General features: G+C 43.5%; 2 protein-coding genes across 2 annotated transcripts in view; one reads left to right on the plus strand and one right to left on the minus strand.

Annotated features, from left to right (window-relative positions):
• Positions 1-15432, plus strand: part of lrp1ab (low density lipoprotein receptor-related protein 1Ab) — a 96040-nt gene that overhangs the window by 57205 nt on the left and 23403 nt on the right. The window contains exons 21-44 of the mRNA XM_088007363.1: positions 225-407; positions 690-887; positions 1016-1261; positions 1427-1624; positions 2773-2977; positions 3640-3804; positions 3903-4147; positions 5510-5641; positions 6294-6521; positions 6658-6832; positions 7037-7131; positions 8008-8157; positions 8282-8422; positions 8512-8640; positions 8717-8848; positions 8931-9065; positions 9183-9312; positions 9443-9569; positions 10057-10208; positions 10294-10418; positions 10511-10885; positions 14486-14675; positions 14826-15030; positions 15126-15318. Coding sequence (XP_087863489.1) covers positions 225-407; positions 690-887; positions 1016-1261; positions 1427-1624; positions 2773-2977; positions 3640-3804; positions 3903-4147; positions 5510-5641; positions 6294-6521; positions 6658-6832; positions 7037-7131; positions 8008-8157; positions 8282-8422; positions 8512-8640; positions 8717-8848; positions 8931-9065; positions 9183-9312; positions 9443-9569; positions 10057-10208; positions 10294-10418; positions 10511-10885; positions 14486-14675; positions 14826-15030; positions 15126-15318 — 4254 coding nt within the window. The remainder of the gene's footprint in view (positions 1-224; positions 408-689; positions 888-1015; positions 1262-1426; positions 1625-2772; positions 2978-3639; positions 3805-3902; positions 4148-5509; positions 5642-6293; positions 6522-6657; positions 6833-7036; positions 7132-8007; positions 8158-8281; positions 8423-8511; positions 8641-8716; positions 8849-8930; positions 9066-9182; positions 9313-9442; positions 9570-10056; positions 10209-10293; positions 10419-10510; positions 10886-14485; positions 14676-14825; positions 15031-15125; positions 15319-15432) is intronic.
• LOC106932956 (galanin receptor type 1) lies at positions 11713-12750 on the minus strand. The gene has a single exon (XM_015011930.2). It carries the CDS (start codon positions 12748-12750, stop codon positions 11713-11715), a length of 1038 nt encoding a protein of 345 aa, XP_014867416.2.

Raw genomic sequence — 15432 nt, forward strand, 5'->3', positions numbered from 1 at the left:
TTGCTGGTTTGTGCTAACAGACAGCTCAATTTGTTGACGGATTTCGCTTATTTTTATCTAAATAAAATACATTGAAGTTTATGGTTTCACTGTGGCAAATTGTGAAATAGTATAGGGTTTATATCAGTGCTGTTCATGACAGCATATATTTTCAGTGGCAGACCTCTGCTGTGTTCATAGACGCACGGGAAAATGAAATGTGATTAGTTATTTTCTTCCTCCAGAGCCCCGCCCTGCTGGCGGCTGCCATGCTGACGAGTTCCAGTGTCGGATGGACGGGCTGTGCATTCCCATGCGCTGGCGCTGCGATGGTGACACCGACTGCATGGACCTCAGCGACGAGAACAATTGTGACGGTTGGAATCACACGTGTGACACAGCGGTGAAGTTCAGCTGCAGAGACTCTGGTGAGGATCTGCTAAGATGAAAGCAATCGTGATGATCCTTTAAAGCTGCCAAATATAGAATAAATACTTCATTCATGCCAGTTCAAAAAAAAAAAAAGTAGACTTTTTCATAACAGATAAAAACACATCAAACGCATAATTTTAAAATCTGAGACTTTGAAAAAAAAAAAAAAAAGAACAACTGTTCCTGTGTGATATTATGAAACTATTCCATTCAACCCGGCTTGAAGAGAGCCGTCTACGTTGAAAACTGAGACTCATCTCGTTTTCTGGCTCCATCAGCTCGCTGCATCAGCAAAGCCTGGGTGTGTGACGGGGACAGCGACTGCGAGGACAACTCGGACGAGGACAACTGCGAGGCGTTGGTGTGCAAGTTGTCTCACCACATGTGCGCCACCAATGACTCCATCTGCCTGCCCGCCGAGAAGCTGTGTGACGGCACCGACGACTGTCCAGATGGCTCCGACGAGAAGCTTTGCGGTAAACAAGAAGCTGAATATTTTCACTGCTTCACATGTGAAACCAAAAAAAAAAAAAAAAAAAAAAAAAAAAAGAGTACAGGTTTCTATCTTTGAATGCCTGGCAACTCTTGTCTCTGTTTCCCTCAGACTTGTGCTCTGTGGATAATGGTGGCTGCAGTCACAACTGCAGCATTATTCCCGGAGAGGGCTTCATGTGCTCCTGTCCCCTGGGTATGGAGCTGGGAGCCGACAACAAGACCTGCCAGATCCAAAGCTTTTGTGCCAAACACCTGAAATGTAGCCAGAAGTGTGAACAGGAGAAATCCAGAGTCAAGTGTTCCTGCTACGACGGCTGGGAGCTGGAGGCAGACATGGAGAGCTGCAAAAGTACTGGTGAGGAAAAATCCAAATTCATCGGGTGATGAAACTGGGTTTACTTGAAGCCACGTGTTGTGATCTAACTGTTTCTTCTACTCTTTCTATGAGAAAGGGTGGCAGTATTTTCAAGGTTTTTCAAAGACTGACTTTACTGCAATGCAAACTCTACTTTTTTTCCAGATCCCTTCAAACCTTTCATCATCTTCTCCAATCGGCATGAGATCAGAAGGATCGACCTTCACAAGGGAGAGTTCAGCGTTCTCGTGCCCGGCCTCAGGAACACAATTGCTTTGGACTTCCACCTCAACCAGAGCACCCTGTACTGGACCGACGTTGTGGAGGACAAGATCTATCGCGGGAAGCTGTCTGAAAACGGAGGTGAGCCAGCTAGTTACATTATTCATACACCCATCGTTTTTTTTTTTTTTTGCATTGCTCAATTATGCTTCCCTGCTTTCCTGGTTTTTGCAGATTCCATATAGAAAACTATGAACATTTAAGCATAAAATTGTTAGAAACCCTCAGAAGACGGTCAATAATCTCCTAAAACAAATGTGCCTAAGGAGCCTGTTAAGCAGCGGCGGTCTGTGACCCTGAATAAATCCTCCAGGTCACGGCCAGCCTTTCTTGCCCCACAGCCCCAGGTCTCCCTGCCAGTCAAGTTTGTGATCCCAGTTCTGCGCTTCGGGAGACACGGAGGCTTTGTCTCTTCCCATTTGTCTCAGCGCTCGCTGTGCGTGACTGTTGCAAGCACACTGGCGTTGTGTAGGAGGAACAAAACTCTGCTGTTCCTCCGTCTAGCTCTTTAAGTTGCCCATGAATACAAGCTTCATGAGCAGGAAACATGAAGACCGGATCAGCCGGCGCTGCTTGTTTTGCCGTCTACAAACACGTCAGAAAAAGTGCTAAGAACTGAGAGATGATGCGCAGCATTCATTAAAGCGACATCAAGTTCCTTATGCAAGTATTTCCTATACTTCTTCAAATTTTGCCACATTACAGAATCGAACGTAAAAGTCCTTTATTGGGAATGCATGTGTAGGTATACGAGAATAAATGATATTGTAATTTATTTTTTAAACCATTGTTTTGTTGCTCTAGTAGTACATTTAGGTGGATGGTCATGCATTCACATGAAATTACAAAAAAAGATCAAGAGGTATGGATACTTCTCCAAGTCACTGTAAAGCGGTGATGCACTAATCACTATTGGAAGGTCTTCTGATGGCAGTGAGGGTTTCCCTGTTGATCACAAGACATTTTGGTTGTTTTGTTTAGTTTGCACAATGCCGTGTTGTTTCTGCAAAATCATTAAGTAAGTAGTTGCTGACACTTGAGAATAATTTTGAAAGCGGTTAGAGAAACTTCCACATCAGACAGAACTTCCCCCTTGTTCCACGAAAGTAAGCATTCCTTACACTGCAATTGTTGTTTGTTTGTTTCGACTAAATGCATTTATAGAGGAAAGTAACCACCGTCCTCATTTCACATCCTTCATTTGTCTGTGCTTTTCTGTGTCTGATCAGCCCTGACTAGTTTCGAGGTGGTCATCCAGTATGGCCTGGCGACTCCAGAGGGCTTAGCCGTCGACTGGATAGCGGGAAACATTTACTGGGTGGAAAGCAATCTGGACCAGATTGAGGTGGCCAAACTGGACGGGACTATGAGAACCACCCTGCTGGCCGGAGAGGTGGAGCATCCCCGGGCCATCGCTCTGGACCCGCGGGACGGGTGTGTATTTACATCAGGCTGCTCAAGTCCTGCTGTCCTAGATGATGAGTTTGGTGAGATGAATCACACACCTGAGTCGAGTGAATGACTCGTTCCCAGAGTTCTGCATTCAGAGAGAATCCAGGTGTGTTTTTGGATAACGTCATCCAAACGTTGCGGGTAGCTCTCGAAAACTAGACGTGGGCAACCACAAAATGCAGAAACAAACATGCATACCCTAACCTGTGTGCTTTTATGTAATAATAATAATAATAATAATAATAAAACACTTTCAACACTACACTTGAAATGATAACAATATATGTATTACTTCAATCCATCAAGTTACTTATTTCTTGATGTTCTGATGCAAGGACTTGTACTTTTAATTTTTACATAGACTATCCATCATTTTTGCAACTAGAAACATTTTTAGCATGTAGTATTTCCCCCTGTTTATCCACTCTATCGTCAGAAACTCCAGATAAGTATTCTTTAAAAACCAAAACTCAGACTCATCGGAGCAGAGTTTAAAACATTCACAGATGACTGGAAATGTCTGGTTTCTAAAGGCTTACTTATAGGAAGAGAAATTCATTCTGGATACTGTATCCTCTATCAATCCTTACATAACCGTGTGCACATCTGGAGAAACCGTCACGTTGCAAATTTTCTGTTGGCAGAATTTTGTTTTGGACGGACTGGGACGCCAGCCTGCCCAGGATAGAGGCAGCGTCCATGAGCGGCGAAGGCAGACGCACCATCCACAGGGAGACGGGCAGCGGTGGCTGGCCCAACGGACTCACTGTGGACTACATGGAGCGTCGCATCGTCTGGATTGATGCCAGGTAGCATTCGCTCCCGAGCTTTCGGTGGCGCACGTAAGGGTTTAAAGCACATGAACCAAAATCGTTCAGTCAAATGTCTTTTCTTAATATTCCTTCAGGTCGGATGCCATTTACTCGGCGATGTACGACGGTTCCGGACTGATTGAGGTGTTGCGAGGCCACGAGTATCTGTCCCACCCCTTCGCTGTCACCATGTACGGAGGAGAAGTCTACTGGACTGACTGGCGGACAAACACGCTCGCTAAAGCCAACAAATGGACCGGACACAACGTCACTGTTGTCCAGCGCACCAACACGCAGCCCTTTGACCTGCAGGTCTATCACCCGTCCAGACAGCCACTGGGTACGTTTCCACATCAACAGTGCCTCGTAAAAATATCCATGCGCCTTAAGCTTTACTGGATTTTGCCACGTTTCATCTACAAACTTGAAAGTATTTTTGGGTAACTCGTGTAATGGACATCGATGAATTGTAAAATGGATTGAGCGCATTTTATAAAAATCTGAGAAGTGTGGTGTGCATTTGTATTCAGGTGCCCTAACTCAAGACATCGTGGGGTAAATTTTCACTTACAGAGGCAGGTTTTGCTGCTCGTGACACAGATTTTCAATTGGAATTTTTTGTCTGGGCTTTGACTGGACCGTTCTAACAAATTACAATGCTTTCATCTTAACTTTTCTGTTGTAGCTTATTCTTGTTATCCAGCTCTGAAGTCTTTTCTAGCTGCCAAAACGTTCGGTAGCTCCACCTTAATGCTATTAAATAATTCCCACAACTTGATGCTGCCAATACCATGTTTGACCATGGATTAAAGGGGCGTTTAGGTTGATCACATTGATGGGGATTTATGGAGAGAACGACTGATAGATGACCCATCTAAAACAAGACATTCAAATTTGTGGTTGTTATAACAACACTTCCATTGTGTGGTTTAGATTTAAGGCTAGAAAGAAAAGGAAGCTACATCCCAACGTTACCCTGCTGAACACGTCGGTCGAGCTTTAATTTAAAGGAGAAAGTGATGAACTCACAGTCCGTTGCTCAACGTGTTATTCATGGCTCCTGTTCCCCAAAAGACAGCTGACCTTTTTGTGCCGTGAGTCATGTTGTTTTCCCACACAGGCTCACTTTGGATACCTGCTGCTGCCTGGTTGGGTAAAAAGACACCTTATTGTTCATCATTTCCCCAAATACGTGGTTGAAAACAAAACCTGGCTCCTGCAGCAGAAATGTCACACGTTGCTCTGAAAGCCAGGCAGGCTTGGTGAGACGGCGAGAGGCTTGTCACAGCTGTTTGACCAAGTCCTGTCACATCAAATTGTCGCTTTGATATTCGGTTGCAAACAGCTTAGAGACCCCTCGTGTGTGTGCGCGTGTGTGTGTGTGTGACATTGTCCAAAGGAAAAGAGGACAAAGGAAAACAGATGTTAATGGAGCTGTAACCACTCCTCGTGGGAATCATTAGTGTTTCCCTTCAACCTCCTTGAGGGCGTTTAGGTAAAAAAAAAATATTTCAACACCAGGAAAATCTGCAATGATTGATTTAAATATCCTATGACATGGGGATTTTTTTTTTTTTTTTTGAAACTGCAGTGCATAAAGATGGATTTACTTCTGTTTTTTCCCCCTGTATTGACATTTTTGTTCGGTTTCGTGAAACATTAAGATGTGTGTTTCTTTTCTTTTTTTTTTCCTCCCCTTCAGCTCCAAACCCATGTGCCACAAGTGACGGGAAAGGCCCGTGCTCCCACCTCTGCCTCATCAACTTTAACCAGACCTTCTCCTGCGCCTGCCCCCACCTCATGAAGCTGCAGGCCGACAAGCGCACCTGCAAAGGCAAGGATAGAAACTGCGGCCTGTAGAAACCGCCGTGTGGTTTTTGTCATGCATTAAACACCACACTGGTTTCCACAGCCACTTTCCCAGTGCAGGCTGTGACCTGGGAAGGCGATGGATTGTTCTGCTTTATGAGCTGCACACTCGTTTACTTGTTCGTTGCTCAGGAATGGAAAAGATTGAAAACGGTTCCTAATGTCACGACAGTCCTGCAGTAGGTGTGTGATCATAGTAGTGGTAAAGAAACAGAAGAGGAAGTATTAAGTAAGATAATCAGTGTTGTTCGTAAACAACCAGGGAGTACATTAGTTTAAAACTCAAGTTTTTTTTCTCATGGTTTGTGGTTTTCTAGCTGTTGAAGCAACTACATCAATGCACCTATTTGAAATTAAACACGTTCAATAAAGAAAAATCACAAATATATTGCCTTGCTAACTAATTTTCCACTCCTAATTACAAATACGCTAAAAGAAATACTTACCTATTTCTTATTTATTTGTAAATAATTAATTTTTATTATTTATAATTGACGTGTGTGGCTGAGGAACAAACACAGATTGATGTCTGTTACTATATTATCTTTTGTTTTAAGGGAATGGTAACATTTGTTGTTGTTGTAGAAATTGACATCTATCCATGCGTTTGTTTCCAGAGTCCCGCAAGTTCCTGCTTTATGCGCGACAGATCGAGATCCGAGGTGTGGACATCGATAACCCTTACTACAACTACATCATCTCCTTTACCGTGCCGGACATAGACAATGTGACCGTGGTGGATTATGATGCCGTGGAGCACCGCATCTACTGGTCAGACGTGCGAACTCAGACCATCAAAAGAGCCTTCATCAACGGGACGGGAGTGGAAACGGTTGTGTCTGCTGGTAGGAGAAATCCCAGGGATAAATGTTGCAACAATGTTAAATCAGTAGCGTGCCGTATATCCTAAAAGTCTAATTTACTTTTTTTGTTGTTGTTGTTGTTGTTGTTGTTGTTTTTGTTGTCGTCAAAATTCTCAAGACCTTCCCAATGCCCACGGCCTGGCAGTAGACTGGGTGTCCAGGAACCTCTTCTGGACCAGCTATGACGCCAATAAGAAGCAGATCAATGTGGCGAGACTGGACGGGTCTTTTAAGAACGCCGTCATCCAGGGGTTGGATAAACCTCACTGTCTGGTGGTTCATCCGCTACTCGGGTGAGCGCTGTCTCTAATTACACACAGTCTGATGCTCTTAGTCATTTTATAAAGGTTCTTCCTTATTTAATCAAATTTTAATGAGGTCTTCTCTGACTTCATTGCAAACATTAGATTTTTTTTTTTCTGTCTCTTACTTTGTGACTTGTAATTGGTTGTCAGTTATATATTTTCACATGCAGTCATTTTCATGCCCTCTCTCAGGAAGCTGTACTGGACTGATGGCGACAACATTAGCATGGCAAACATGGATGGAAGCAACCACACCCTGCTTTTTACCAACCAGAAAGGCCCTGTTGGTGAGCAGATGTTTAACTCGCTCTCAAATGTACAGCTGCTGTAAAATAAAACAAAAAATATGTGTTTACGTCTCCATTGCTCATGCTCAGATTAGCTATATTCTGATAACCATTTTAGCTGATTCCGATTTTTCTATAAGAATCATGAAAAAAATAGATATTAGAACATTGAAAATATATATTTTCCTGCCCTTCCTGCTGTAACCAGACACTGTTGTTGATTTTTTGGAGCAGACGTGATGTCACCCTACATGTGTGACAGAACTGTCTTAATAAAACAGGGTTTATAATTTCATATTAAACTCTCGTTTGAATGTGGATTGCGTTACTAAAACAGCAGACTCACTCTGAGCGTTCCCTCGATCAGGCGAGTATGAATGTTTCATCACAAAAAGAAAGCACTTCAAAAGACTACAAAAATGGAAAAACAATCTTTATATAAAAAAAAAAAACATGATTTTTTTTTTTTTTTGGGGGGGGATAAACAATTTGAATAAAAAGGAGAAAATCTGTAAATTATTGGCGATCTAACCACTGGAAATGTCTTTCTTAAAACAGAGACATATGCTTTCCTAAATTACTTAGGTGGATAGTTTATTGCCTTTAAGTTTGTTTTTGAGCAAAATGGATTTTTGGTCGTACTCTGCTATGAGATTAAAAGGAAAGTGTCTCAATATGAAAATGTCATTTTCTTTTAAATATTTTCTTTCTACAATCATGGCTACTTGTATGTGTTTCCTCTTCATTTTAAATACCCCACTGAGTGTTATTCCTTCAGTAACGGCGTCCGCACTGAAGATTTCTTTTGGCACCATGACAATCTGTTTATTGTGACAGATATACATGGATTGTGATACAATATTTCTTTTTGCCAAGGACTTTCCATTGACTATGAGACGAAGCAGCTGTACTGGATCAGCTCAGGTAACAGCACTATTAACCGGTGCAAACTGGACGGATCTAAACTGGAGATACTGGAAGGTGTCAAAGGCAAACTTAACAAGGCGACTGCTCTGGCTATCATGGGTAAGATGAAAAACCAATTACAAGCAGTGTGTTATTTATTCAGGGTTTTTTCTTACAGTTGGTAATCCTCTACTTTGATAATTGAATAATCTAGAGCAATATGTATGAATTTCGATGTCTGTAGGAGACAAGCTGTGGTGGGCAGACCAGGGAGCAGACCAGATAGGAACGTGCGACAAGACGGACGGCGGGAACTGGAAGGTTTTGCGTAACAACACTTCGCCTATGATGCACATGAGGATCTACGACGAGGATGTGCAGAAAGGTAAAAAATATTTGACCAAGGTTGGAATACGAAGCGGTTAAATAAATGAAAAGAGTAACTCCTCCTCACTTTATCTGATCTTCCTTTAGCGGGAATCAACCTGTGCAGCAACAATAATGGCGACTGCTCGCAGCTGTGTCTGCCCACTTCCCCGACGACGAGGTCCTGCATGTGCACGGCTGGATACAGCCTCAAAACCGGGCAGCAGTCCTGTGAGGGTAGGAAACTCATCCGCAAACACAGCTTTGGTTCTTTCAAAGCCTTCCCACAACATACACCGTGCTCCCTTTGCAGGTATGGGATCTTTCCTGCTTTATTCGGTTCATGAGGGAATTAGGGGTATTCCCCTCGACCCGGCAGACAAATCTGACGCCTTGGTGCCCGTGTCTGGCACTTCTCTGGCTGTGGGCATCGACTTCCACGCTGGTGAGAAGCACTTAAAGATGTAGGCAAATAGTAGGCTGGTTTCGGGGTGATATTTGAAAAGCTGTAATTATCTCCTGTGCAGAGAATGACACCATCTACTGGGTGGACATGGGACTGAGCACCATCAGCAGAGCAAAGAGGGATCAGACGTGGAGAGAGGATGTGGTGACCAATGGCATCGGCAGAGTGGAGGGGATCACCGTGGACTGGATAGCAGGTTTGGCTTCTAAACTGTTTAGATCCTATTTTATTTATCTTATTTTATTTATGTATTTATACATTCAAGCATTTTAAACGCAGATATAAACTGATTTGCATAAATTTGCGGCTACAGGAAACATTTACTGGACCGACCAGGGCTTTGATGTGATCGAAGTAGCCAGACTGAACGGCTCGTTCCGCTATGTGGTCATCTCCCAGGGGCTGGACAAACCCAGAGCTATAACTGTCCACCCAGTGAAAGGGTCAGCCTCTTTATCCACACTTTACTCTCATGTCTCAGCGTTACCTTAAGGAAAAGGAACCAGGCACGTCTTTATTTCTAAATGACACCCAAACGGCCTCCTGCGTGTGTGTGTGTGTGTGTGTGTGCAGGTATTTGTTCTGGACAGAGTGGGGTCAGTACCCTCGTATTGAGCGCTCGCGCTTGGACGGCTCCCAGAGGCTGGTCATTGTCAACGTGAGCATCAGCTGGCCAAACGGGATTTCCATCGACTACGAGGTGTGAAATCTTTGCGTTTACCTTCATCCTAAAAGCACTTTTTTTTTTTTTTTTTTTTTGATCACATAAAATATATTCAATAAAGATGGCGACGCTGCTGTATTGATGTTTAAAACATTTATGATCTCTGGGTCATTCAGCAAAAAAAAACAAAAAAAACGCAGGAGTTTCTGTGACAAACTTATTTAAAAAAAAAAGTATGTTTTTTAATAACATAAATTAACTTGCACACTTGATTAATATGCAAAAGAATCTGTGCAATTTATGTTTGATAATTGTATTTTACAACACGCTATTCAGTCATTAGTTCATTCATGTTATATGTGATTAAGGTAACACTGAGGTTCGTTTATTTATTTATTTTTATGTATTTAAAATGATCATTTTTGATCTTCAAGCAGCACTGCTTAGAATCAAAACAAATCTTAAATTTCTCCGGGGAACACCTGGATGCTTGATTATATTTTCTTCTTCTTTTGTGGCGCAGGAGGGTCTCCTTTATTGGTGCGATGCTCGAACGGACAAGATCGAGCGGATAAACCTGGAGACAGGAGAGAACAGAGAGCTGGTCCTGGCCAGCAACAACATGGACATGTTTGCTGTGTCTGTGTTTGAGGGATACATCTATTGGAGTGACAGGTGAGCTGTTTTCTGCTTCATACTTTAAAGAAACAGACCGAATCTTGGTGCTATCTCAGATTTATTTATTTATTTTTTTGTTCAGGACTCATGCCAATGGGTCCATCAAGAGAGGTAGCAAAGACAATGCTACAGACGCCGTGCAGCTGAGGACAGGCATCGGTGTACAACTGAAGGACATCAAGGTTTTCAACAGAGCAAGGCAGCAAGGTAAAAACGGTGGAACGTCACATGTTTAAAAAGAATCCTTAACAATAACTTTCCGTTTAATACCTGGATGCACCACCCCCCCGTTTCTGCAGGCACAAACGTCTGCAAAGACAAAAACGGCGGCTGTGAACAGCTGTGTCTTTACCGTGGCAACGGGGAGCGGACCTGCGCCTGCGCCCACGGCATGCTGGCCGAGGACAGGCGTAGCTGCCGCGACTACGACGGGTACCTGCTGTACTCGGAGCGCACCATCCTGAAAAGCATACACCTGTCGGACGAGACAAACCTCAACGCGCCGATAAAGCCGTTCGAGGACCCGGAGCACATGAAGAACGTCATCGCCCTCAGCTTCGACTACCACGGCGGCGGAGGGAAGGGAGCCAACCGCATCTTCTTCAGCGACATTCACTTCGGCAACATCCAGCAGATCAACGACGACGGCTCCGATCGCAAGATAGTGGTGGACAGTAAGTTTTGACTTGTTAGAAATGCAGCGCTCGTCTCCTCTTCGATTCCAAGTGTCACGGGTTCACACTTTGTAAGCCGATATAATGTTGAGTTTGTTAGATGGAGTCTGACTGCAGTGGATTCCCCTACCTGATTCAGATTAGATGCAAATGTAAATTTATCACAAGCGTTATTCCTGGTCAATATTATTTATAGATAATTTTACCTTACAGCCCTACTTCTGTTTCTTGCAGGAGGATAAACCCAAGATTATCTTGACTATCTTAAACCTGGGCCCTAGCTCCAATTGATTTAAATTTATTAACTGCAGCTATGGACAAGGTCAGAAAAGTAGCTATTTTCTAATAACCCTTTCCTAAATTATGACCATCAAAACACATCTGCTTTACTGAATTGTTGCTTTTTCTTGTCTTTGAAGAGAAATGGGCTTCAGTGTCATGTCATATTTATATATCATGATGCAAGACAGAGCTAGACCTTACTAATTAAAATTTTACAAACATCCTGAACAGCTTAAAAACAGGAAAACATAAGTAAAAAAAAAATCATGAGGATCTAAAAAAAACTAAGAAAGGGGTTGCAAATAAGAATGGCATCTGTGATTTTTGTTAAACACACAGTTGCCAAGATTTGTTGGCATAAGATTTGTTCCTCCAAACTATATAAATGTTCTCAAATTAAATACTTGAGAATGTTTATATCAAGTAATTTATCTTAAGGCTTTTTAAACATCTCTACTATTGAGATGTTTAAATGGATTGTAGATTTCTTCCAGAGTTAAGTTGCATTGAGCAATAATGTTTTTATTTTATGTTTTAAAAAAAAGTCAGTTTTGAGGTGTGTCTGAGGAAGTTTGGTGCTCAAACGGCCGCACCGTGTGCCTGCTCCTCAAACGCGGACAACATATCAGGCAGCTTCTGCACCTCGTCCAGCTTTCTCTTCCCAGCTCCACCAAGTCTCGTCTAAACTTCTGAGACATAAAGCCGTACAGCAGAGGGTTGACCACAGCTACTGAGGAAGACAAGAGTCTGGCCAGGAGGGCAAAGGTGTTGAAGCCGGGTGAGCTGGCCAGAGTTCCTCTGATGATGGAGAACATGAGGATGTAGGAGGGCAGCCACAGCAGGGTGAAGATCAGCACCAGGAGAGCCGAGGTGTGAGTGACCTGCCGTTGGTAGCGCTCGAGCTGCGGGGCATTGCCTGTCTGCCGCGCGTGCCGAAGAAAGCAGTAAATCTTGCCGTACATCACTACAATTATGCTTAAAGGCAGCGCAAAGCCAAAGATGAACAGAGCGATGCTGTAGACCAGCTGGCTGAAGTCGGACAGGAAGGCGAAGCAGTACACCGTGTTGGAAAACGTAATTGTGCGGAAGGCAAACTGTGGCGCTGCCAGGGCGGAGGCTGGGATCCAGAGCAGGGCAACTGTCACTTTGACTCGCCTGTTCATTCTGGCGCGGTAGGTCCAGGTGGGGTGCACCACTGCCAGGTAGCGTGTGGCTGCCAGAGCCGCCAGGGTGAACACGGAGGCGGTCGAACAGGCCACTCCCAGGAAGCTGATTGCTCTGCAGAGGAAGCTGCCGAACGGCCAGAAGCCCAGGATGATGGCGTAGGTATGGAAGGGCTGGCAGAACAGCAGCAACAGGTCAGCAGCACAGAGAGCCAGCAGCAGGGTGTCCGTACCGTGAGGAGGCTGACTTTCTTTCTTCCTTCTGCCTGTAAGAATAATCATCACCAGAGTTTGACCGATAAGTCCAGCCAGCAGGATCAGTCCGTCCAGGAAGGGCACCAAAGTTTTAATCAAAGCTCCGTCTCCTTTGCTGATTTGGTTAAGGCCGCTGTTGTTCGTCTGGAGCCCAGGAGTCTCCATCCAGTCCCAGTAAAAAAGCCCCGTAATCCAATATACTGTCAGTGTTAAGTATCCGAATGGGATGCAGCATGCGGGCAACTAATCTGTTTGATCCAATTCATGTCTACTTAAACAAACATAATTGCAGTCCACTGAGACAGCCGGCACTTTGATAATGATAGCAATTAGTTAAGCTGTTAGAATCACACGGGTCGCTCCTCCATTAACATCTATACTGTGTTCACAAAGAGGGAAGGTTTAAAGATATTTCTTGCAGTTATTCAACAGCTAAATCTTCTTCAGCTCCACATATATAGTCAACTTTTCAACTTCAGAAAACAATGTCCTGATGACATCCAGTGAAGTCCTTTCTTCTTAAAGGAAGTAAGATGTCCCCATGTTCCTTAGGAAAAAATGTACATGTATAAGGACTTCTGTTTTGCAGCTTTGTTATCCCAGAAGAAGATGGTTAGGTCCGAAATGAGATATCAGTGCTGGAGCTCCAAGGAACAGCAATACTTCCTCTTTGTCACTGTAAATAGACATTACTCTTATAAAAAAAACAAAAAAAACAGTCAATGGTACTTGATGCAAAGTGCTCACCGGGGCAGGAGGCATGTTGTCGTTGCCTTTATCGAATGTAGAGTCCTCAATGGATTATTGCATGATTAATTCAAACGGAGCAAAAAGAGATAGTAGCTTTTCTAGTAATTAAGTGATGCTCAGGTCGTCGTCCTCCCAGGACGGCATGAAAAGATCTGTCCTGGGTGCCAGTGTTCTTCTCAACAGGCTCTGTGTGCTGTTTGCTTTGTAACCAGGAGCTGAGCTGATGTAGATAACGGGAGGGCCGAGCAGAGCGTGTGATTATATAACAGTGGGACTCATCTTTCCATTATCGAATTAACTTTTTATTCATTCTTTCTTGTTCGGTCCTGTTTGGAGAGTCTCGTTGGGTTTGAAAAACCTTCAAATGAGATTTGTTTGTTTTGTCCTTTAATTTGACCTTTAAATTAAGAGTTTTTTTAACCTTGGAAAATGACCCACATTTATGTTAATCATAGCTTTTCATCTGAAATGTCGATAATGTTGCAATTATTTACTTTTAGCCAAGAGCAAACAATGACTTCACCTTTTTATTGTGTGCTGTAAGTGGTCATAAATGCGGTTGCTAACGTAGCAAAAAAAAAGAAAGAAAAAAAAGCGACAGTTTGGATCCGCTAATGCTACAGCGTCTTGTTCCATAATTTTCACTTTTATAACTTATAAGATGCGTTACTATTTACTGTTTGAAGTAAGTTTGTTTTTTGTTAAAGTATTAACTTGAGGTTTCTTCACAGAAAGGGAAATGTTGATAAATGGGCTTTTAAGCTTCGGGTGAGGATTCCACTGAATGAGAAAGAATGTGTGGCCTTTAAATTGGTCTGAAGATTAATAGTATCTCTGATACTTGGTGTCATGTTTGTGCTATAATTTTTACTAGAGATTTAAATGGTGGTCATAAATTCTTAAAAACAGGCTGTTTGTGTTGACGTTATACACCCAGTTTATCAGCCGTATTGGTCCACGCAACAGACAAAACCTCAGAAGTCTCTACTGGTGTTAGCTTGTGGTCCAAGTAGGCATTTCCCACACAATTTCTTGATGCCAACATTTTTCAAATACTTATCAAAAGTCATCTAAAATTATTTTGTTAGTGTGATTTTCAAGACAGATTTTTATTTCACCATATCTACTTTTTTCCTTCTTTGCTTCGCAGACATCGGGTCGGTCGAGGGTCTGGCGTACCACCGAGGCTGGGACACGCTCTACTGGACGAGTTACACCACCTCCACCATCACTCGCCACACAGTGGACCAGAGCCGCTCCGTGGCTTACAACCGCAACACCGTCGTTACGATGTCTGGAGAAGACCACCCCAGAGCCTTTGTGCTGGATGAGTGTCAGGAGTGAGTCAGCTGTGTCAGATCTTTGCCTTAGTCACCCGTTTTCTTGTCGAGAATGTTTATTTTTTTTTCTCGGTGAGCGAGAATAGATTCTGTAATAGGGCTTTCTGGCAGCCTGCCACAATTCTTGTCTTCTGCTCTTTCCCACCGCAGTCTCATGTTCTGGACAAACTGGAACGAGCAGTCTCCCAGCATCATGAGGGCCTCTCTGAACGGAGCCAATGTGCTGGTGATCATTGGCAGTGACATTAAAACTCCTAACGGCCTGGCCATCGATCACCGCGCCGAGAAACTCTACTTCTCCGACGCCACTCTGGACAAGATCGAACGCTGCGAATATGATGGAAGCAACCGCTATGTAAGGCGGCTCTTTAACTCGATGTTACTTGTGGAGAAACACGATGCCGCTTTGGCACCAAAACACATTGATGTTTTTAAAACCGTCTGCTGTAGGTCTTGTTGAAGAACGAGCCTGTTCATCCATTCGGTCTGGCCGTGTACGGAGACTACATATTCTGGACGGACTGGGTGAGGCGAGCTGTCTTGAGGGCGGACAAGTTCACGGGAGGAGACATGAAAGTGCTGCGAGCCGACATCCCTCAGCAGCCAATGGGCATCATTGCTGTGGCGAACGATACCAACAGCTGTGGGTTTCATTCACTGCGTCCATTTAGTTAGCATGACTTATGAATATGTGTTTTAAGTATTTTTTCTTTAACGTCTTTCCTAAAGAGTTAGAAGTGAGATCTTCTAACAGTGG

The sequence above is a fragment of the Poecilia mexicana genome, unplaced genomic scaffold (genome assembly GCF_051168715.1).
Source record: "Poecilia mexicana isolate PSO_F unplaced genomic scaffold, ASM5116871v1 scaffold_7, whole genome shotgun sequence".
In the NCBI taxonomy this organism is placed as follows: Eukaryota; Metazoa; Chordata; class Actinopteri; order Cyprinodontiformes; family Poeciliidae; genus Poecilia; species Poecilia mexicana.

Excerpts from the sequence above, each read along its gene's own strand:
- LOC106932956 (XM_015011930.2), bottom strand. The coding sequence starts at position 12,750 with ATGGAGACTCCTGGGCTCCAGACGAACAACAGCGGCCTTAACCAAATC.